This window comes from Saccopteryx bilineata, chromosome 3 (genome assembly GCF_036850765.1).
Source record: "Saccopteryx bilineata isolate mSacBil1 chromosome 3, mSacBil1_pri_phased_curated, whole genome shotgun sequence".
Taxonomy (NCBI): domain Eukaryota; kingdom Metazoa; phylum Chordata; class Mammalia; order Chiroptera; family Emballonuridae; genus Saccopteryx; species Saccopteryx bilineata.
The window spans coordinates 45757019-45782306 of NC_089492.1; the positions used below are offsets into that span (position 1 = coordinate 45757019).

The window sequence follows — 25288 nt, forward strand, 5'->3', positions numbered from 1 at the left end:
TCTTCTTTTTTTTCATTTAATTTTTTTCTGTTTTAAAAAAATTAAAAAACGGGTTTAAGGTATGTTTTCAAATTTAAGTATTGCTCAAGAACTAGGTCAAGTTCCGTAAGATGGGAGCTATGTCCTCTAAAACTCAACTTTTAGCTCCTGAGGTAAATGAAGCTGTCCAGACTGAATTTCTCCCTCTTCAGGCTCTTTTCTCTGTTTTGGTATTTCTTCTTTTTTTCTTTTCTTTTCCTTTTACTACTCTATTTTTTCATTCATTCCACTTTCCCATCCCCCTCCTGCTCTTTTCTTCTCTGTCTGTACAACTGTGTATTTCAATCTGTGTATCTGGACTGGCTTCTCTAACAGTTCAATGTGAGTGTTAGCAGAATGAAAACCAGATGGACCAGCAGTTCCCACTGTTATCTCCCAGCTGACTCTGGCAAGCTTCCCTTTATCCCTCCTTCCTTGGCATGAGAGAAATATTTGCCTTTATTTAGGGTGACTTGTATTTGCTGCTGTACCTCTTCCCTCAGCTGCAACATAAGTAGGAAGCTGTTTAGTCCCTTGTTGCTGAGGTTGGTTGAGGTGAGTAGACTGTGCAGTGAATTTAACTATTGAATAAATGGCTTTAACCCTGCCTAATGCATTTATTTTTCTAGAATAATTTATTTACTGATACTAGTTTTAAATCTGCATTAGCAATATGAGGACAATTTTTAATAGTAAGATAAAGGTAAAAATGTTCTCCATTTGTGTCTTTACCATCATCTCACTCAACACTTATTTAACCAGCAGTTAAAGATTAACAAATAGAGACCCTGATACTGTTAACTAGATCATATTTTGAAATGCTGTTAAGAGAATACTGATGAGTTTCATTCTTTTGTTACATCTTACCTAATATGGTATTGACATTATTTCAACTTTTAAATATTGTGTTCTATTTCAACCCAAGTCTGATGAAACTGCTTTAAATAAAGGTGTGGAAATTTTGGCATATTAGTAATTTGGACTTTTCATTTTCTTTTAATAATTGACTTTTAAGTTATTTGAGTTTTATTCTGTATACCCATATGATTATAGTATTCTAAAAGACCCATTCATATAAATGTACTTTCTTGGGGTGACATTGGTAATAATGTTACATAGGCTTCATGTATACCATTCCATGATAAATCATCTGTACATTGGACCAGGCATTCACAACCCCAAGTCAAGTCTTCTTCTATGCCCCCTTTACCCTCTTCTACCTCTCCCCATCCCCCTTTTCCTCCCATAATCACAACACTCTTGTCAGTGTCTTTATCAGTCATCTATGTTACTCTTCAAATAGTCAAGTGAGAAATATCTGTGTCTAAGGCTGCAAGAGACACCTCAAACCTGTTTGGTATGCACACACATCTGTACACTTTTGTAGAAAATTTGATCAAAAGAAACAAAAACTGCCTAATTTTTACTGAAGATTTGATAAAGAGATTAAACTCATGTAAAAAGTTTAGGATAAGTATTCTTAGCAGAAAACAGTCCTGAAGTTCAAATGTTCATTATTGGGTTATCAGAAAATTTCTTAATATCTTTCAACTACTCATGAAAAAATATAAGGAGGGCCTTCAGTTTTTTTGTTTTGTTTTGTTTTTAGTTCTTAATTTGGAACTTTTTTATCTTACTTTGAGATTATTAATTGAATATTGGTCTCAGATTTTTAAAGTGGCAGGTCATAAACTCACAAATTCTAAGCTAATAACTCCTTTGTGTGACATATAACATTTATGTGGTGGTGATTTTTCAAACATGACAGAAAAAAATTAAGTGAGGTGTATGTCCTGGAGACATAACCTACTTCATCTAACAGGCTAGAAGACTAAGTATAGAAAGGGGATGACAGGTGTTAAAAAATCACCAGACACTGGTTTCTATCAGTATCTCTCACCTGCATATCAGAGCTTCAGATTTGTGTTATTTCTAAGCTGTCTCAGGGGTTCATTACCATCTTACTTCCTCACTTATTTTTTTTTTAATCTTGAAAATGCGGGCTTCTGGTTTGAGAGAACTTGCGCTATTGCCTATAACACTATGAAGCTAGCATTTGCCCAAGACAGAAATAACAATAGGATGTAGAGTAACCCAGTGACAAATGAGGTCCTGCCATCTGATACATCTTCTTAAGTGGGGTTTGGATGATCAGATCCTGATTTAAACCTTAGTAGATAAGTCTTTTTCATTGATAGATGTTAGATTTCTTCTGTTTACTTTAGTGTAAAAAAGATGACCCCAAACTAAAAAATTGAGGTGATTAAGGAAAAAAGTAACCATTCATGGTGGCGTCCTCTAGATCGTACTGAGAAGCACTCCACAATGCCAGACTCACCTGTGGATGTGAAGACTCCATCTAGGCTGACTCCTCCCACGATGCCACCGCCCCCAACAACTCAAGGAGCCCCGAGAACCAGTTCATTTACACCGACAACATGTGAGTAGGCATTTCTGCATTTGCTATTTTCCTTTTGAAGTTTAAATTATGGTTTAAAAAGATTGTTTTCTATTGATTTGAGAGAGAGAGAGAAAGGGAAAGAGAAGGGGGAAGGAGTAGAGAGAGAGAGAAAAGTGGCATCAACTCATTCCACTTAGTTCCATTTAGTTGTTCACTCATTGATTGCTTCTTCTATGTACCCTGACTGGGGATGAAACCGGCAACCTCAGCACTCCGGACAACACTATTCACTGGCCAGAGCTACATTATATTCTGTAAATAAAAATTAAGAGAAAACAAGGTCTAACATCAATGAATTATGCAGAAATGAAGCAAAAAAAATTACTTGTTTGCCAGTGACCAGGTATTAAGTAAAGATGTGTCATGTCTATGGTATAATATGTGTAACTGCCAATATTTGCCTGACTTTTCGTGGATTGCTTCAAAAACATAGTTTACTACAATCTAAGTGAATGTACACTACATTTGGTCTATAACTGGAGATGTTACCACTATAACTTTTAATTCGACTTAATGTGGAACTTTTTATTTTAGTTTGTTCATTTTGACTTGGAACATGTTAATAATCATTTCCAGGTTACACCTGATCTTCTAACACTGTTTTCTTTATTTTTTAATATGTTACTGATTTGAGAGAGAGAGAAAGAGCGAGAATGTTTTCTATTATTTACAAATCATGTTGAAATCTAACTTTTTAGGTTAAAATGTTAAAATCTAATGTTTGCACACACACACAAGACTTGCAGTTGCATATAGAAAACTTTCTGAAATAAGGAGCATTTTTCTTGCCTTGAAACTGTCAGACTTTTATAAAATCTTTATTCCATTTCATCTCGACTCAAGCCTTATGTTCTGAATCTATGGAGTATATTGTTTTTCAAGAAAAGGACAGAACATTCTGACAAAATGGCAACTTTCTTTTCTGTATATTCTAGCAGCGATAGTAGGTAGCTTTGTTTTAATCAGTCTCAAAGTCTTGGTTAAATTGTCATCAAGGATTTGTGAAACAAATACTGTTTGTTCCAGAAAATGGTGTTTATAGACCACATGCCATTAAGTCTATATGAATAAAAATACCAAGCAAAAATAGATTTGTGGGATTAAAAGGGATCGACAAAATACACATCCCAGGCTTTTTATGTAGTGTTGTGTTGCCATTTAAAAGACCTTTTCAAATGTGTAAGAAGCAGGGGGCTGCAACAGTGCTGAGTTATAACCCTGTTATCTTGTATTTGTTTTGTTGTTAACCAAAGCCATAGTGATAGACATATGTCTACTGTGAAAAATCCTAGTGAGCTATCATTTCTTCACAGGATATTTGGTATTCATTTAAGACAAGAGACCATTTGTTACTATCCTGAAACTTTAAGAATAATAGAATGCTTAAAACATCTTCAGACTATTGTTGGAGATAGTTTACCAAAATTTTATTTAAAAATGTGTTTGGTAACGATCAGTTTGTTAAATTAATTTTGATTTAACATTATAAAATCAAAATTTTCTTTAGTGAGAAAAGTGCATTTTTTTAGCCTATTAGTTATGCATCATTGCATTGATGTTTGAATAAATATTATTAGAAATGAATTTACTGAATTACCACCAACTATTATTAGCATAGATATGTACCGTTTGAATTTCTTGAAATAACTCCTTGATAATTACCATATATATTTTGGCTTCTTACATAAAATTTGCATTTTCCCTAAATAAATGGTTAAGAAGCATAAGAAGGAGAAAATAGCCTTCTAATTGGGTGGTATAAGGTTAAAACTTGAAAGTCTAATTTTTATAAACACAGCTGTCAGTTGTATGTACAAAACATGATTAAAAATGTTCAGTGATAAATTTAGTCTCCACCAAATGTACACTTTCTCTAGGGGAGCAGTTTAGAAAGAAATAGTCCTGTTATATTGATATAAGCTGGTGGCAAAAAGCTGACATCCAAGCGATGTTTGTTCTGTTTGAAACATTTCAGGTGGTTGGCATATGTGCATATGTTTTAGCTGACTCCATTTATAGTCAGTTTCTATGCAAAATACCCTCATGCAGAGCGAGAAGTAGACCCATTTAATTATAGAATACCTGAGCCTATGAAATTAAAGCATTTTACAAAATACACTCCAACAGTTATTTTAACTTTAAACTTATTTTTTTTAATTACAGCATAAGAATTATAGTCAATAATAATGTAATAACGATGTATGGTGTCAGGTGGATACTAGATTTATTGGGGTGATCACATTGTCAGTTATATAATGTCTAATCACTGAGTTATACACCTAAAACTAATATAAAATTGTATCCAACAGTTTTTAAATTACAAAATCCACCAGATTTAAAGGGAAGGAAACTTGGTTTGTAATTTTCTTGTGCATTTCTCTATAAGTTTATTTTTTCTTTCTGATTTTGTGCTCTTGACAGTAACTAATGGCACAAGCCATTCACCCACAGCCTTGAATGGTGCCCCCTCGCCGCCCAATGGCTTTAGCAATGGGCCTTCCTCTTCTTCCTCTTCTTCTCTGGCTAATCAACAGCTGCCCCCAGCCTGTGGCGCCAGGCAACTCAGTAAGCTGAAACGGTTCCTTACTACCCTGCAGCAGTTTGGCAATGACATTTCACCAGAGATAGGAGAGAGAGTTCGTACCCTCGTACTAGGACTGGTGGTAAGCAAACAGAAATCGGCCCAATTTTCTGGGATAAGGGAGAGTGTGTAGGGGAGATTAAAAAAATACAGTCTCCTTTCTCACAGCTCTTTTGTTCTAATAGTTCTACTGCTGGAGATTGTATGCAGGTCTGATAATTATATAACAAGGTTTCAATTCTGCATTGTGTGTTGACCCTCACTATGGTTTGTTTCTTTTACTATTTAACTAATAAAGATATGGTTATACAGATTTATTGTTATCTTGACCATAAATATGTATTTTTGTGTAAAATTGAATAAGTATATCCTCCTGGCATGGGTAGTGCCTTTCAACAATGACAGAATGTTTTTTATGTTAGTGATTCACTTAATCTAATTGAGTGCTCTTTTTTTTTTTTTTCATTGATTGACTTTAGAGAGACAGAGAGAGGAAACAGATGTGTGTGTGTGAGAGAGAAAAGCATTTGTTCATTCATTCATTGTTCCATTTAGTTGTGCATTCATTGGTGCTTCCCGTGTGTACCCTGACTGAGGAATAATCCCACAACGTTGGTGTTTTGGAATGACTCTATCTGGGCTAACCGCCCAGGGTCAGTGTTCTTTAAAACTTAGTTGATTTAGGGAACTTTTATTATTAGCTTGATAAGCATATATAACATATTCTTTGTTTCTGTGTTTTCATATTTAGGGCTAATAACATTAAAAATTGTTTATTGTGGTAAATATATATAACATAAAATTTACCATTTTAACCATTTATAATGTATATATTGGTGACATTAAGTACGTTCACTATTGTGTAACCATCACCACTCTTCATTTCCAGAACATTTTCATCACCCCAAACTGAACCTCTGTACCCCTAAAACAATAACACTCCACTTTTATCCCCCCTCCACCCCTGGTAACAACTAATTGGTTTTTGGAAAATAAAAACACAAAAACAATTCTTTGTTATAGGTAAAATTACTTAAATGATTAGTGAGAATAAAAGCTACTAATGATGATTTGGAAACGTAAAAGAGTATATTCTATATATTATCACACTAGAAATGAAAACATATAACATTTTTAGGATCCTAAATCACTTTTACATTTATTATGATTTCATATATAAGTAGAAGATTTTCATTTAGGAAGCAAACTGAGCCATGGAGAAGTTATGAGTCACATATTCAGTCCTTTTACCACTCGGGCTTATAGTTTTCTTTTTCTTAAAATAGATCATCTATTTTTATTACGTGGATTTATCATGGGCAATAACATACCAGTTGTGTTTTGTCAAGAAATTACAGAATTAAAAGTCTGGGTGAGAGTCCAGTGCAATAGACATGCTTCAAATCACAGTATCTCACATTAACAGAGATTCTGCAATTCAGTTTTTAAATGTTGTCTTCCTCTTCTCTGCACTCTTAAGAACAGAAGCTTTCACATTCATCACAATCTATTCCTTCACCTTGTACTCCTCCAGGTGAAGGATGGTGATTTTACAAAAGAATGTTAGCATACAGCAGTTACTTTTGTCAGTTACTTATCTTTTCCTTTTTATTCATTTTGAGTTTTGCATAATATGCTTTTCAACACCTAAATAAGTTAGACTGAGGAACCAGCCACACAAAGTAAATCCAAAACAGTCATTGTATTAAGAAAATGGTGAATATGTTGTTACTAGTAAAAAAACTTTTTTGACAACTGCTGTATAAATTTAATATGTATTTAACAGTTTTTTTCATAACTTTAAATATAGAAAAATTTGGTAACTGTAAGTAGATTTTTCCACATCTTAATTGGTATAATTTTGATGGCAGTCCTTTTTTTAAATACATTTATTTATCTGAAAACCTTATGGAGATAAGTTAAGGGGAAACATTAATTAGTAGTGCCTTGCACATCATAGACAAATAATGAACATTTGACAAATGAGTGAATGTATAGATAATGGATTTTGTTTTAAGCATTGACTACAAGCTTTAACACATGTCATTTTATTTAAATCTTGGGATCACCCTTTGAGGTAGTGATTTTTTAAAAAAAGATTTTATTTATTGATTTTAGAGAGAGGAGAGAGAGAGAGAGAGAGAAAAGGGGGGGGCGAGAAGAATCAACTTGTAGTACTTGCTTGTCATATGTGCCTGACCCGGCAAACATGGGGTTTTGAACTGGCAACCTCAGTGTTCCAGGTTGACCATCCATTGCACCACCAAACGTCAGGTGAGGTAGTGATATTTTTATACACATTTTATATATGAGGAAACAGATTTACAGAAGTAAAATATACAAGGCCACTTAATAGGTAGGGACAAGCCTATGATTAACACTCAGGTAGTAAATCATAATGAATCTCATTATGCTGTTATTTACACAGAGCTAAGAAAAATATTAGTAACTGATTTAATGTGCAAAACACAACTGGTCTGGCTTTAGAAAATGAGCCATAGAAACAAAAGTGGGAGGTAGTAAGGGTAAATGGGGCCAAATATATGGTGACAGAAGATGATTTGACATTGGGCAGTGGACACAAAATACATGTACTAGTCATGTATTATGGATTGTACACTTTAAACTTAATTTTATTTAATAAAAAAAATTTTAATTACTAACTAAAAAAGAGATGACAGATTAAAAAAATAAAAAAGACTCCCTGACCTCTACTGCTACATATAGAAAGCTAGTGTTTATAATTTCATGTTAGATGTTTTGAATCTGCGGATATAAAAAGCTTTGAACTTTATGCCCCATAGTTTATAATAAAAGGAAAAGGAACTGCACAAAAACATGGAGAAACAATATTCTAAATCTGTTAGGTCACAAATACCCTAATTTTTTCAGGCATGAGGATAATTGAAGGGTTGAAGTTGAGATTGAAGTTTACAGTTGTGAGTCTTTCTAGGGACTAAGGAAAATGAACCAAATACAGTTCATTTATTCAACACCTTTATAATAGGTTGGCTGTCTATTAAATAGATACTTTTATCAATACTCATTACCCATTGAAGGATACAAACCCAGCATACTTTGGTCTTGTTAATATGAGCTAGGTTGGGTTGAATTCGGGTCATTTTGCAGTCTCTTTTGAGTTGAGCAATACAAATTGCCTCTATGTTAAATGAAATATATTTGATAAATGGATAATTTTTTCACTCTCTATAAGACTCAGTGAATCAGAGAAGGACCAGACCTTCCTTTTTGGCTTTAATAACTCAACATACTATCCAACATAATTGTTCACCCTGAGCAAAGATGTGTTGGTAGACAAAGAAGGAATGTAAGGTGGAAGGACAGGAGAAGAATATCTCCACCCGCAGTAACACAGACATGACATGTAGGATGAATTGAGTTGTTGTTTTTTTTAATTTAGTGAGGGGAGGGAAGGCAGAGAGACAGACTCCTGCATGCACCCTGATCGGGATCATCCAGCAAACCCACTAGGAGGCAATGTTTTGCTTATCTTGGGCCATTGCTGCATTGCTCAGTAACTGAGCTCTTCTTAGTGCTTGAGACGGAGGCCATGCAGCCATCCTCAGTGCCCATTCTGATCAAGCAATGGCTTCAGGAGGGGAGGAGAGGGGAGGGGGAAGAGAGAGAGAGAGAGAAGCAAGAGGGGGAGGGGTGGAGAAGCAGATGGGTGCTTTTTCTGTGTGCCCTGATAAAATCAGACCCGGGACATCTACATGCTGGGCCGATGCTCTACCACCGAGCCAACTGGCCAGCGCCTGAATTGAGATTCTAATACTTATCTTTTGCCCATTACATGATCAGTTGTGCTTTTAAACACATCCAAATGTGTTTGTTTTCCATAAAGGTAATATTAAAATGTTCCTCATAATTGCAGAGATTTCTGTGACAAAACTATTCACAGTCTTCTAAAAGTACAACATATATTGTGTTCCATTTTCAAATGTTATTTTTAGAGGTGGGTGATACAATAAACTATATGATTTTTTTTTATAAAGTCAAAAGGTTTTATATCGAAAATACTGCTTCTTGTGTGTGTCTGTTGATTATTACCCTGTGTTATAACAGTATTAGTAATTTATTAGTCTCAGTGTTTATACTATACACCAAGAGACAAATGTGTTTATGTACATATTTTTTCAACAGAACTCTACTTTGACAATTGAAGAATTTCATTCCAAACTGCAAGAAGCTACTAACTTCCCACTGCGACCTTTCGTCATCCCATTTTTGAAGGTATTGCACAGCTCACTGGTCTGGAAAGTATTTCAAACTATCTTGTTGCTGGGTCACAAATGTTTCTTTTTTAGAAATTTAAGTGTGCTTTAGACTTAATTAAATGGATAAAAAACTATCTGAATCATTTATGATAATTTCTGAAGTAGCCTTAAAATTGTAATACAGAGTGTTTTGAATAGTTAAGTTGGGAGAGTAGTTGAGAAATCTCTTTGATTAAAGGTTTTGTTTGTGTTTGGGCCATTTCAGTTATATTTTACATTTTGCTTGTCTTTAAAATGAAGAGAAGATTGGTTGTGCTTTTTAGTTCTTCAGAGTTTTTTATCTATCAAATTTATTTTTGCAACAACCTAATAAAGTGATTTTCAACCTTTTCATCTTATGGCACACATAAACTAGTTACTAAAATTCTGCAGCGTATCAAAAAGTATGGTATATTTTTTGCCAATCTGACAAAAACAAATAGGTGTAGTTCTGATTTATTCACATCAGGTGGGTATTTTTGTGTTGGCTGCTGTCGGTTTTTTATTTGACAGTCTTAGGGAAAAGAGATCAATGTCCCTAACTAAATAGTCAGATACTTTTTATTTTAAAACTTCTTGCTGCACATTAGTGTGCCTCTTGTGGCTCACCGGTTGAAAATTGCTAATTAAACAAAAAGAGCAGACCCTCATCCCTTTTGCCAGTGAAGAAATTGGGAGGAGTAAATGACAGATCCAAGGTGTGTCTGTCTGAGTGTTGTTTGAAGTGCGGGGATAGAAAATAGTTTTTAGCCTGACCGGGTGGTGTCGCAGTGGATAGAGCGTTGGACTGGAATATGGAGGACCCAGGTTCAAGACCCCGAGGTCGCCAGCTTGAGCGCGGGCTCATCTGGTTTGAGCAAGGCTCACCAGCTTGATCCCAAGGTTGCTGGCTTGAGCAAAGGGGTCACTTGGTCTGCTGTAGCCCCACGGTCAAGGCACATATGAGAAAGCAATCAAAGATCACCCAAGGTGCTGTAACGAAGAATTGATGCTTCTCATCTCTCTTCTTTCCTGTCTGTTCCTCTCTCTGACTCTCTCTGTCACAAAATAAATAAATAAATAAAATTTAAAAACTAGTTTTTACTTTTCAGTTTCGTGGTTTTCACCTCTTCTAACTACTGCCTCTTCATTAAAAAAACTGGAAAAAATCAAAAGAGTTCACAAGAGAAGGGTCATTTTTATTTGTTGCAGCAAGTATTCATTGATGGATACTGGAAAAAATGATAGTTTGATAGAAAAGCAAATTACTAAGATTTGCTTTGGCTAAGTATATTGCTTGGGCATAGTGGGTTGTCAGTAAATAATGTGTGAAGAACAAACTCATTTTATACTAACAGTAGGCTTTGCAAATTGATTAATGAGAAGGATTCATTTGCCTTTACCTTTAAAGCTCTCTTTAAAAATGAACATTCCAAGAAGCCTGTTATTTCATTCTTTGCAAGTGTTATTTACTTGCTAAGACTTTGTATTTGGGAGACACCGGAAATATAGTTGAACAGAGTCCTGTGTGAAATTTCATCTTTTTGAATTTTTCTTTTTTAAAATCAGATACATAAGGTTCAAGTAACTATCCAAAAGCCTAGAAAGGCTTGTCTAAATTGAGCCCAAATTTAGAACTTTATAGATGATAATAAACCTTTCCTGCTGTTAATCTTGTAGAGGTAAAATGAAATAATTCTGTTCTGAAAATATTTACAGGCACTGGCTCAGTGGTAGAGTGTCAGCCTGGCATGTAGAAGCCCCGGGTTTGATTCCTGGTCAGGGCACACAGGAGAAGCAACCATCTGCTCCTTCCCCTTCCCCCTCTCCCTTCTCTCTCTCTATCTCTCTCTTCCCCTCCAGCAGCCATGGGCTCCATTGAAACAAATTGGCCCCAGGCACTGAGGATGGCTCCATGGCCTCACCTCAGGTGCTATATAATACCTCAGCTGCCCAGCAACAGAACAGCAGTCACAGATAGGAAGAGCATTGTCCCATAGAGGGCTTGCCAGGTGGATCCTGGTCAGGGCGCATGCCGAAGTCTGATTCTCTGTTTCCCCTTCTCTCACTAATTAAAAAAGAGAGAGAGAGAGAGAGTATTTATAAACCTAAATACTAAATTAGATATTTTTATATGGAAACCTAGATTTTAATTATGTTCTTTTCATTCTTTTTTTAAAGATTTTATTTGTTGATTAAAGGAGGGGACAAGAAGTATCAACTCATAGTTGGTTCACTTTAGTTGTTCATCACTCACCTATCATATGTGCCTGACCAGACAAGTCCAGGGTTTCAAACCAGCAACCTCAGCATTCCGGGTCAATGCTCTATCCACTGCGCCACCACAGACCAGCTTTTCATTCTTTTCTATATTGTATATTTAAGGTTATAAGTACAATGTATTAATATTTTCCTAAAATGGCTTATACTACAATCATATTCTTAAAAGCAAATTATTTTTGAACATGTCAGTTGAGTCTGGAATCTTTGGTTTTCTGAGAAAGAGAGTTGTTTTCTGTAAAGATTTCATTATGTGAATGCTGTTTCCTGTGCAAATAACACTGGTTTCTTTGCTCGCAAGAAAAAAAAAATGAAGATAATATGAGGGAGGTCAGGGTCAAGTTGGCAGCCAAAAAATTTTTATAAAGCTTACAAGGACACTTCCATGTTCTTCTATCACTGCTGCATGCCATATGGCTACCATATCATTTAGTTGGGATCATTGGAATCAAAGATAAAACTTTTTTTTCTAATTTTAGTGCTTTTTCTCAAAGGAGACATTAATGACAAAAACCATATGGTTGTGGGAACTTGGGCCTTAATAAGTGCATTCAAACATTGCTTTAACAATATGCATTAAAGTCTTGTTTTCATTAAGCTAATGTAACCCTCAGACCCTCGATTCCATTTTGCATTTATGGAGAAACATTTACTGGAAGGATATTAGACACCATTCTAATTACCTAATCTGGCACCAGAATTAGAGCAAACAAAATTGCTTTGTATTACCATATTTTTTAAATTGGAAGAAGATGTTTATGGAATCACTAAATTAAACTGAGCGTCACGTGAAATCCTCTTGTCTTGTGCCATCTTACATTTAAATTTGAAACTGGAGGCATGCATGTTTACTATTAATCACTCAGTTGTGTGACAGAGATTGTATTAAACATGAAGTTAGGAATCCCACCAAAATATAGATCAGATGAATTTTAAAGAAAAAATTTTAGTGAAAGCAGTCATAGATAGAGCATCTTTTCTTATAAGCATCTTAATTTATAGACATATTTCTTTATGCTTGAACCACATCTATTATTTAAGTCTCCTTTGCAAAAATATATTTGATCCTGAAACTAAGAAGTTATTATGTATAACACATAGCCAAGTAAATGCATATTTTATAATTTATCCTTAGTGTTGCTATTTTTTGTATCTTAAAATCAACTTTTTGTACTGAATATATTAAAGCTGTTTTTGGATGGGAGCCAGGGAATGCTTTGCCAAAACACATCTGCACACAAGATGTCCAGCCTGTGAGTCAATTCTCCTGATTATCATTCAGGAATTTGTCTCTCTGACTTGGCATAACTATGTTTGCCTGCTTGGTTAAATATTGCTAGCATTCCTAACAGAAGAAATCTGATTGCTTTTGAAAGGTCTCTATATGTTTACATAGAGCCTGTACCTGTGGTCCCAACTGAATCTGTTTCATACAGCGTGGCAACAGTCTTGTTTGTAGTGTATATGGGGGGTAGGTTTTATGATACCCCAGGTTTTGATACTCCTCTTGATAAGAGTACCGAAGAGAATATGGAGGAGGTCGTGGAACAGTGTTGATTTTTTTCTTCATTCTTATTCTGAATCTCGTGCTTTGTTAATGAAATCCTGGTGATGTTGTTTTTCGTCTCCTCTCTTAATCCATTTCTTGTCCTACTATTTTCTTCTTTATCTTTGAAATCCTTTGAAAGAACCAGGAGTAGAGAGGTTTGCAGTATGTTATTTTGGACAGTTGAAATCTTATATATATACTTCAGAATGATTCTTAAAACTGTTTCAATGTTTACAAGGAGATACAGCTTTATTATTTTATAGATAGCATGCAATATCTGAGATTTACCTTCACTAAGAAGGGAAAAAGAGAGTTTAAAAATATTTGAAAACATATTTATTACCTACATGATCCTCTAGAGATTAACTGCAAAGGGTTTATTTTTAGCATTGTTCTTGTGTAGGAAATCTTTTCTTTGCTACAGTGTGTGGTATGTGCTTTTCTTTAGCAAATAATCCTAGTATTTTATTCCTTGTGCACAAATATGCTTTGGCATTATTATGAGATGGTTTCTTGATTGATATCTCAGAAAATGGATTTGAGTTTTAAGTCTAGCTCTGGTGCCTGTCCCTGATACTCTGGAGGGCACACAGATTAAGGCAGTTGGGACCTCCTGTATTCAGAAATGTTTTTCTACCTGATGGGATGGTTCCTACAAGTAAAATCCATGTGTTGCAAAGAGATTTATGTTGTTGATCTTTCTTTGAATTTGGAGTGTTATTGGGGATGAGTGCTATTTACTCCACCATACAGTTTACTCTATTGACCTCCCCTAAAAAAGAATAATGAATGAGAGAATGAGAGAAGAAAAGAAAAGCAACAACAACCTGGATTTATAATGTCAAAGTAAGTTTACTTATTAGAATAAAATTCCATTTTTATTTTAATGCTTTGCTACATGTGGAATTGTCTCCTTACCTTTCATTACATTTGTGATTGCCAGAATTATGGATCAGCAAGCATGGTCTGACAGTATTTTTCAAAGAGCTGGGCATGGTGAGGAGTGACAGTGATAGGTACACAAGATTTCCTCTATTAAAAATATGTATATTATAGACTAAGGATGATATAAAGAAAGCAGATTATTATTTTTTGAAGTGAGGAGAGGGGAAATAGAGAGACAGACTCCTGCATGTGCTCGAACAGGATTCATCCAGCAATACCTGTCTGAGGCCAATGCTCCAATCAACAGAGCTGGCTGTCCTCAGTGCCTGAAGCTGACACTTGAACCCCTCAAACCTCTGGAAGCGAGGGGGAAGAGAGAGAGAAGGGAGAGAGGGAGGGAAAGAGAAGCAGATGGTTGCTTCTTATGTGTGCCCTGACCAGGAATCAAACCTGGGATGTCTGCACGCCAGGCCAATGCTCTACCCACTGAATAAACCAGCCAGGGCCTGAAAGCAGATCATTTTTGTAGGTTATTCGTATATTCTGTTTTGTGTATGAATTCCACTGGGATATGTGACCATACTTGGTGCATTACTAAAATATATGAATCTGAATCTGATGATTACAAAAAATAATATCTACGATCATATCTCTCTCTCCATATATATATATATATATATATATATATATATATATATTATATATATATATATATATATAATTTGAAGTTAGTATTTGACCAGAGATATTTTGTAGAATTAGCCTGTGTTACCTGGGTAAGTTACTAGATACAAAACTGAATGTGTCAGGAAGCCTGTTTTGAAATTAAATGAACTGTGCATGTATTTTAGCTACCTCCTATCTTCCATAGAGAAAAACAAAATTGCTCATGAATGGAACCTCATATCCTATGAAGCACATAATTGTATTATGTTCAAGTATGAGGGACCATAAAAATAAGTAAATGCCAATCCCAATGTGATCAGTGGTCATGGAAGCAGGAGAGGTGAGGAGTGACAGTGACAGGTACACAAGATTTCTTCTATTAAAATATATGTATTTTTAGAGTAAGGATGGTATAAAGAAAGAAGATTATTATTATTATTATTTCTTTTCCAAGTGAGAGGAGGAGAGATAGACTCCCACATGGCAACCCCTATCTGGGGCCAATATTCTGCCCATCCAGGGCCATGCTTACACTGAGCTATTTTTAGCATCTGATAGGAGGCTCCACAGAGCCATCTGCACTGCCCTGGGCTGATGCTCTCTAATTGCCCTATGACTGCGGGAGAGAGAGAGGGAGAGAGAGAGAGAGAGAGAGAGAGAGAGAGAGAGAGAAGGAAGAGAAGAGAAGAGAAGAGAAGAGAAGAGAAGAGAAGAGAAGAGAAGAGGAAGAGGAAGAGGAAGGAGTAGAGAAACAGATGATCACTTCTCCTGTGTGCCTGACCAGGAATTGAACCCAGGACATCTACATGCCAGGCTAAAGCTCTACCATTGAGCCAACTCATTAGAGCTTATTATTATTTTTTTAAGTTAGGTGTGGGGAGATAGAAAGACTCCTGCATGTGCCCGACCAAGAGCCACCAGGCCACCCTCATCTGGGGCCAATGCTTGAATCAACAAAGCTATCCTCAGTGTCCAGGGCCCACCCTTGAACCCATCCAGTCAGTGGCTGTGATTTTGGACACCTCATGCTTGGCACAACTCAGGCTCAGAGGAAGGCCATCATTGTAGCCCAGTACTGAGATTTGTGCCAGGGAATCAAACCTATTGCATACATTCAATGACATTTTTTGATTAGTTGAGTTGCATTCTCCATCAGTGTTTGAAAAGTGAATTAGTTTCATCTTTTCATTCCTGTCATACTCCTACAGGCGAACTTGCCTCTGCTGCAGCGTGAGCTCCTCCACTGCGCAAGGCTGGCCAAACAGAACCCTGCCCAGTACCTCGCCCAGCATGAACAGCTGCTTCTGGATGCCAGCACCACCTCACCTGTTGACTCCTCCGAGCTGCTTCTCGATGTGAACGAAAACGGGAAGAGGCGAACTCCAGACAGGTGAGAAGGAGGACTGTGCACTAACCATGGCCTTTTCCTTGTACCTATGGTATGAATACATGCTTCATGTGGTGATTAAATTGTTGACCTACATACACCTCTTGTAAAATAGCAATAGGCTAAATTATCCATATTGGGGACCTTGCACTGGTCTGGGATGTTACAGAGAGACAAACATTTGTTTGGCCTGTGTCAGGCTTTTGCGCAGGTTAATTTTTGTTGCATGTAATATTAAGATAAATGGTAAAAATAAATGATATTCCAGTGTGCTAAGTGCCACTGATTGCTCTTAGACACAGTATTAAAATTATCGTTGATGACTTACCTTTCTGTTATGCTGAAAGGCTTACAAGTGTTAGAGGAACTTGATAGTTATGTCATTATACTGATTTTTTCCCCCTTTGATGTAGTCAGTCAATTTAAAAGAAAATTGTAAATTGAATAGAAATGTTCTTATTTTGTGAATAAATAGTACTGCTACTGAAAAAAATATATGAAATTGCTATTTATTATATAATTCATCCCATATTTTACCCTTCAGTGACAAGCAGTTTATTGTTTCGAGTTTTCTCAAAACATGATGGTGTTGAAAGCTGGTCTTTATGTGTTACTCAGTAAACACAATATAGTAACTATTGATTTTGCTTTTATGTGAACTAAGAGAAAACTTATGGGAAACAAGGTGAATTGAGTGAAGATAAGAGTTAAACAATAGAGATAATAAATTTATTTTTGCTGAGAAATTTTATTTATCTAATATTTATTCTATCAGGCATTTTGCTCTCATAATGAGGATTCTAAGGGATGTAAAATAAAGTTCCTTATTCTTTAAAACTTAAAAAGTAGTTGATGAGAGCCTGGCTGGTTGGATTAGTGGTAGAGCATCAGACCCACGTGTGGAAGTTCCGGGTTTGATTCCTGGTCAGGGCACACAGGAGAAGCGCCCATCTGCTTCTCCACCCTTCTCTCTCTCCTTCCTCTCTGTCTCTCTCTTTCCCTCCCACAGCCAAGGCTCCAGGGGAGCAAAGTTGGCCTGGGTGCTGAGGATGGCTCCATGGCCTCTGCCTCAGGCACTAGGATGGCTCCAGTTGCAGGGGAGCAATGCCTCAGATGGGCAGAGCATCGCCCTCTAGTGGGCATGCCGGGTGGATCCCGGTTGGGCGCATGTGAGAGTTTGTCTGTCTGCCCTCCCACCCCTGCTTCTCGCTTCGGAAAAATACAAAAACAAAAGTATTTGTTGAATAAGGCATATGCATGAAACTGCCCATGTCCTTATTAAAATAATTTTCCTTAATACCTCATTCTCATATATTATTATTTTCTCATAAATGAATGCAAAGTCTCATAGCAACATTTTACATAGTATTTGTGAAATACAGAGAATATGAAAATGGAACTATTCAAATTTATTATTCATATAATTTTTTTTTCTTTCTCTTCAGGCATGGGTGTGACAGGTTTTGAAAGGTTGACACTCAGCCACAATTATGTTTCATATTCATAGGAGATTATAGTTCTTGGAGCTGTTCAGAGACATTTATTTGTGACTAACTTAGCTACCCTTAGATGTATTAGCTGCTTTGCAAATCAGAATATTTTTAAAAGTGAGCCAGTTTACATATAGTTATCATAGTTTTTATGTTACAATCTCTGGAATTTGTCTCCTCTTAATAGTTGAATGTTCCTTTTTTTTTTTTTTTGAATGTTCCTGAAGCAAAGGTTAAACATTAGTTTACTTCTGACATATTGTAGACCCACCTTCATATGTGACCTACCAACAGCATTTCTTTCTTATTTTTGCAAGTAATTTTTCCTTGGCCATATCTAAGCATTTAGCACTTTAGCTTTTAAGGGAACTGCTTAATCCAAGTGTCTGCCTAGACAGTGGCACATTCACATGATGCTGAAAAACAAGAAGTAAGTGGCCCAAGGATAGCTGACTTATGTGTGCATTCTGTTTTATCCTAACCATTTACCCTGCAGGCAATCAGTACTGTGTGCAGGTATTGAGATGTTTCAGCTTCCTTTTTTTAGGACAGTGTAGTAAAAGAGTTAGGGAGAGGCTGGGTAAAAAATTGGAAGAACATTTATTTGGGTGGAGGAATGGGTAACAGGAAAATGTATAGATAGCTGTGATATATGTACAGATAATCCTATAGGCAAAATTGGAAGTGGACACAATGTATTCTAGAAACTCTAACTGCTAAGTATCTATAACAGGCAGCATGAAAACTTCTTTTATTCATTTCTCTGTATTCCCAGCCATTTCCCCACTGGTTCTTTTCCAGTGTTTTATATTTGTACCGTGCCTTTAGACTTTCCTTGGACAGTGCTGAGGTAAGACCTGAACAATGTACTAACGTTAATATGGAAAATTCATATAAATTACACAGAAAAGCAGCATTGGGGGGGGCATCAGCATTTTTTTTTACAGAGATAGAGAGTCAGAGAGAGGGATAGACAGGAACAGAGAGATGAGAAGCATCTATTATTAGTTTTTCATTGCACATTGCAACACATTAGTTGTTCATTGATTGCTTTCTCATATGATGTGCCTTGACCCTGGGCCTTCAGCAGACTGAGTAACCCCTTGCTCGAGCCAGCGACCTTGGGTCCAAGCTGGTGAGCTTTTGCTCAAACCAGATGAACCCGCGCGACCTTGGGGTCTCAAACCTGGGTCCTTGGCATCCCAGTCCGACGCTTTATCCACTGCACCACCACCTGGTCAGGTGGCATCAGCATTTTTATTCTGGTGAGTTGTAGCTATCTGTGCATGCATGTTTGCACTCAGTCAGGTAGAACTCTCTTAAGAACCTTCAGTTTTATTCTTGCTGTGCTTACTTATTGACAGAATTAACTGTTGGAATCAATTAACAGGTTTCCTCTTGGATAGAGTGTTCTTTTTCAAGTGAAACCCTGAAGTGTATGTTTATAATGAAAAAATGGAAAATGGATTTCCTTAGAGTTAGGAGGAAGGGTAATGAGAATATGTGGTGTAAATACACTTGTGGGAATTTGATCAGAGCCAAGAAAATATGAACCTCTAGAGTATTTCTTTGCATATATTTTCTGAATCTTGTTTGCATATGCATTTTTCTCTTCTCTGGTTACTTATCTGTATATCCAGACGTACGGTATGAAGTTTTACAGAGTAGGGAGCTGTCTGACAGCAGAGCTCTTTTTGTTTTACTGAATGTTTTGCTGGTGCATATGGTCTGACATGGGTGAGCAGCCACATTGAGATTCTGGAGTCTATTAAACTGGCTCATTAAAAAGATCAATCTGTTTCTGTAATAACACTGGGAATCATCAGTCACTAAAAGAGGGAAAAACTGACACCTGAGGAGAAAACACATTTTGGTAATTTGTTCATGACCTGTCATGAACAAAAGAGCACTCTGTATTTTGTTTACAACTTCAGGGTTTAAGTTTGGTGATGGTTACTGATTTAATCTGCTAAATAGTTGTTACATGTTTTAGGGATGTGTTTTGGCAAATTTACCTGTTTCTCATCCTTAAATGTGATAGTCACTGGTCATATCTTTTATGATTTTTTAAGCATTATTATTATTTACAGAGAAGTGAATAATCTTAGGAAGCCTACATAATTTGTTTGTTTGTTTTTTCTGTTTGGAGCAGTAAAATTTATTCTTCTATCTTTTAAAAATAGCCCTGAGGTGAGTTCCTAAACGATTGCACTGACTTTGTAGGTCTGTGGTAGAATACTGTAGTACTCAAATTAGAATAAGACAATTTTCACTTAAAAGTCATACTGATTTTTCTAAAATAGTGGGGAAAGTAAATAGAAATTTTTGATTTCTACTTTTTGTTAATATGTAAATTTATTATTTAAAATAGTTGTTTACTTTGCCAATATGTGATGGGAAAAGCTGAAGAACGTGATATGAACCTTTTTTTTGCAGCAGTTTAATGGAGTGATCACTTTCAAAGATAAGAGACTAGAAGTTAAGAGCACTCTTTAAAACTGCTAGCCTTGATGGCTTATAGAGACCTTTTCACTTTCATGTGCAGTAAAGAGAAAAAGAGTAGTTAGACAATGCTGTATCTCTTGAAACTACAGTTGCATTCAAATTATTAAGGTTTTTAAAAAATACTTGTATACTTGTTATGTTAATTATTATTGCTTTTTTCACAGCTTTGATTTTGTAACTTTTGTAATAATGTGTCTTTAATGTTGTGTTCTCACATGGTATGCTAATTTTCTGACTCAGAAAATCTTTCTTGCTTAAGATAGAAAACTGAATTATCATTTTTTAATGGGTAGCACTGTCCCCACATACTACACTGCTCACAAAAATTAGGGGATCAGGGGACATGCAGATACTCTAGTATTTTCAGCCTTTTGTATAATAATGCATTTTCACCAATGAAATAAAAGTTGGTTTTGCATCTCATTTGCATAATCAACATTCTTTGACTTATCATTTGCTTTTCTGATGTTCTTATTTAATAAATATATATACAAATGCTTTTTATAGCTTTTTATTCATTTTGAAATATCCCCTAATTGTTGTGAGCAGTATATTTCAAATGGTTGGTGTTAAGTATTCCCTTTAAATATATATCATTATTTTGCCTGACCTGTGGTGGCGCAGGTGATAAAGCCTGGACCTGGAATGCTGAGGTCACCAGTTCGAAACCCTATACTTGTCTGGTCGAGGCACATATGGGAGTTGATGCCACATATGGGAGTTGATGCTTCCTGTTCCTCTCCCCTTTCTCTCTCTCTTTCTCTCCTCTCTTAAATAAATAAATATATATATCATTATTTTAATGTAATTACGTTTTAAATTACAGATTAGCACATCTAGATTTTATTATAATGGCCACGTAATTTCTTTCTCCTCCAATAATTAATATTTTAAAAAAAGACTTGCTTAAACTTTAGAATTATTTGATATGTCAGCTAGGAGGGATCTTATGGATCCAACAAGCCAACCCTGTCTCTTATGCTTTAGGAAAAACTAAGGCCCAAAGAATTTGCCTAAAGTCACAAAACTTATTGGTGGAGAAGCCAGCATATTATATATACATACCTGAAATCTTACAGTTGCACAAAATGTTTTGATATACAAAGTATAAATAAACTCAACTAAGAATTGTGTTTTTTCCCTTTACTTTCTCTCATTTATTTCTTCCCTATAATTGTTCAAGTGGGTAAATGCAATAGTATAATATTTTGTTATTTGATTTTATTATTTTATTTTATTTTAGTGAGAGGAGGGGAGGCAGAGAGACTCCCACATGTACCCCAATCGGGATCCACCCAGCAAGCCCAATAGGGGACAATGCTCTGCCCGTCTGGGGCCATTGCTCCATTGCTCAACAGTGGAGCCATTTTTTTAGGACCTGAGACAGAGGCCACAGAGCCATCCTCATAGCCTGAGGCCAGCTCGCTTGAACCAATGAGCCATGGCTGCTGGAGAGGAAGAGAGAAAGAGAGGGAGAGGGAGAGAGAAGGGATGGTCACTTCTCCTGTGTGCCCTGACCGGGAATCAAGCCTAGGACATCTACATGCCAGGTGGATGCTCTACCACTGAGCCAACTGGCTAGGGCAATGTTTTATAATTTTATAAGTTATTTTAAATAATAGAGGATCCACAGTCATCCAGGTTTCCTGGCTTGCTGAGTAAATTAGAAAATACTGAAGTTTGGAGAATTAAAAGACAGTCATTTTGAAGCCATGTTCATTGAATGTGGATCAACACACTACACATCAGCTGGAACTACTAGGTTTATTTCTCTTTTTCTGTAAAATGAATGAGGTTTCAATACTTTTGTATTTCTAAAGAGAAAAAGTAAATAGGTACACTTTACAAGGAAGTGTAGAATTAATTGTGAATAAGAATTAAGTCTATATTATCTACATCATTTAGTTTTATATAAAAATATAAGTAATTAACATTCATACTTTATTTTTCTTTTGAGAGATGGAGAGAGAGAAAGACAGGAACATTGGGCTGCTCCTGTATGTGCCCTGACCTGGGAGTAGAACCAGCAAATCTCTGTGCTCTGGGACAACGCTCCAACTAACAGAACTATTTGGCCAGGACTTAATTTTTATTGATTTTAGAAAAGTAGACAGAGGAAGGGAGAGAAAGGGGAAAGGAAGCATTTGTTGTTCCACTCAGTGGTGCATTTTTTGTTTGCTTCCCATGTGTGCCCTGATGGAATCAAACCTGCATCCTGTTGTTTTCAGGACGACACTCATAATGAACTGAGCTAACCGGCCAAGGCCGCATTTTGGTTTTGTGTTAGGTATTTTATGTATACTTAACTTTCAAGAAATAATTATCTCTGTAAAAATGAATTTTTAAAATTTATTTTCAACTGTGAGGGACTCCAGTGAAATAGCATTAAGTTACTTTACATGATGAGGGAGCATGATTTGTAGAGGACATACTTCAGTCTCAACGTGGACCTTATAGCCGTATTTCTTGTTGCTTTCATAGGGTCTAGCCCTGCTGAATACTCTTCATGTCTAGTTTCTATTAAGAAGGATGGTTTCTTGCCCTGGCCAGTTGGCTCAGCGGTAGAGCGTCGGCCTGGCGTGTAGGAGTCCCGGGTTCGATTCCCGGCCAGGGCACACAGGAGAAGCGCCCATCTGCTTCTCCACCCCTCCCCCTCTCCTTCCTCTCTGTCTCTCTCTTCCCCTCCCGCAGCCGAGGCTCCATTGGAGAAAAGATGGCCCGGGCGCTGGGGATGGCTCTGTGGCCTCTGCCTCAGGCGCTAGAATGGCTCTGGATGCAACAGAGTGATGCCCCAGAGGGGCAGAACATCGCCCCCTGGTGGGCATGCCGAGTGGATCCCGGTCGGGCGCATGTGGGAGTCTGTCTGACTGCCTCCCCAATTCCAGCTTTGGAAAAATGAAAAAAAAAAAAAAAAAAGGATGGTTTCTTTTCTTTTCCCTACTTCTTATCTGCCACAATTCTATTTGCACTTCACAGGCTAACTCAGATAATATCTACTATTTAATAAAGGCTTCCCAATTATAAATGATTACTGTTTACTGAACACTTAAGATGTGCTGGCCCTGTCCTAAATAATGTACATAGTAGCATAAGGCACTTACTCCCTAAAAGTCTTACTGCATAGATTCAGGCAAACTGGGCCATGTTCCTGAGGTCTCATAGCTTATAAGAAGTACTGATGGGATTCCAATCCTAGATCCTCTGACTTGAATTTTCATGGTCTTGTAATTATGTACCATCAGCCTCTGCATGCCCCAGCTTAAAAACAAAGTTCTTTAAGTTATTGAATGCTAAATATATATGTGTGAGGCTCTTTGTGTAGGTTCTTTCATACAGCCCTCTTAGTAGCTCTGAGATAATCATTTCCATTTTGTAGATAAAAGCACTGAGGCGTATAGGGGTTAAATCCGTATGTCCAACTAATAGGAATGCCAAAATTTGTACCAACTTCATAGCTCCTACTCATCCAAGTGTACTTTTCATAGTGATTTTTTTTTTTCACTCTAATTTCCCATGCCACTTTTGTACTATTTGTATGGTACCTGCCAAGTTCAGGTCCTATGTGAAAATATAGAAGTCATATATACAATTAAATTATTTATGTGGTAAAAGATTTCTTGTCAGTACACTTCTATAAAGAATGTAAGTCTGATATTATAATAAATAATAATCTTACAGAGGGTGGTGGGGGATTATCCCTCGTTTATCTTTGTATGCTCACTAAAGCTCAGGATAGTGTGTTCCACTTAGTGGGTATCTAAAGCAAAACAAGCAAACCACCACACATATAAAAATACAACAACCCCACTACTTGAATAAAAAATTCATTAAACTTAATGTCGTCATTTTCAGTATTACACAAACTGGTCTCTCTCGTATGAGTCTTTCTTGCTTTCTTGCTTAGTCTCTTGCTTTCTACCATTTTAAAACATGCACCCCTGAAATACACACAACAATGAAAACAGCCATCAGTAACCAGGAACAAAATGCTATGATTGGTTCACTGACCAAAAACGCTTTCAGTAAGGCTTCCCTGAAAATGTACATATGACAAATTAGGATAAGAAAGCACAGTTCCAGAAAGTAGGAGCAGTAGAAGTTGAATATATCAGCATTTGCCAGAAATTATGAAAGGCTGGAGACAGTCAATAACAGGAGTGTAACTGTTGAGCAGATGGCAAGCTCCTGGAGACACATGATGGAAGCATTCCATCTTCTTTTTTTCTTTTTTTAAATTATTTTTAATTAAATTTTTAAATGTATTGTGTTAACATGGATTCAAGTGTCCCGTTCAATGTAACACCCTCATCCCCCAACAACATGCCCCCATTATACCCCCTTTGTCCCCCTCCCTCTGACTCCCTCCTCACCTTTCCTCTGGAATTTGCTGTCCTGGTATCTGTATCTATATGTTACATATCTATAATTTAATTAATCCGTTCACTGTCTCTGATCCCATCCCCTCCCTCTTCCCTTTGACAGCTGTCCCTCTGCTCCCTGTGACCCCGCCTCTGCCTCTATTCTGTTCCTCAGTTCACCGTGTTGATTAGATTCTACATATAAGTGAGATCATATGATTTTTGTCTTTCCCTGCCTGGCTTATTTCACTTAGCATAATAATCTCCAGGTTCATACATGCTGTCACAAAAGGTAAGATTTCCTTATTTTTCACAGCCATGTAGTATTCCATTGTGTATACCTACCACAACTTTTTTATGCACTTGTCCATTGATGGACACTTGGGCTGTTTCCAGACCTTGGCTATTGTAAACAATGCAATAAACATGGTGGGGGCTGACCTATGGTGGCACAGTGGATAAAGCGCCAAACTGGAATGCTGAGGTCACTGGGACCAAGCCCTGGGCTTGCCTGTCAAGGAACATATAGGAGTTAATACTTCCTGCTCCTCCCCCCTTTCTCTCTCTCTTGGTCTCTCTTTCTTCACCCTTTCTAAAAAATGAATAAATAAATTAAAAAATAAGGATTTGCATTTAAAAAAAAACATGGTGGGGGTATATCTTCTCTTGAATTAGTGTTTTGGGATTCTTAGGATATATTCCTAAAGGTGGGATAGCTGGTTCAAAAGGCAGTTCCATTTACAATTTTTTGAGGAAATGCTATAGTGTTTTCTGCAGTGGCTGCACAAGTCTACATTCTCTCCAGCAGGGCAGGAGGGTTCCCTTTTCTCTATACTCCTACCAGCACATTTT

The 25288-nt window shown here is 36.6% G+C and overlaps 1 protein-coding gene across 8 annotated transcripts in view; it reads left to right on the forward strand.

The window, feature by feature from the left end:
* Positions 1–25288, forward strand: part of RUNX1T1 (RUNX1 partner transcriptional co-repressor 1) — a 195269-nt gene that overhangs the window by 108460 nt on the left and 61521 nt on the right. For all 8 annotated transcript variants that reach the window (XM_066266087.1, XM_066266085.1, XM_066266080.1 and 5 more), the window contains 4 exons: positions 2321–2458; positions 4901–5142; positions 9225–9314; positions 15905–16086. In XM_066266087.1, coding sequence (XP_066122184.1) covers positions 2321–2458; positions 4901–5142; positions 9225–9314; positions 15905–16086 — 652 coding nt within the window. The remainder of the gene's footprint in view (positions 1–2320; positions 2459–4900; positions 5143–9224; positions 9315–15904; positions 16087–25288) is intronic.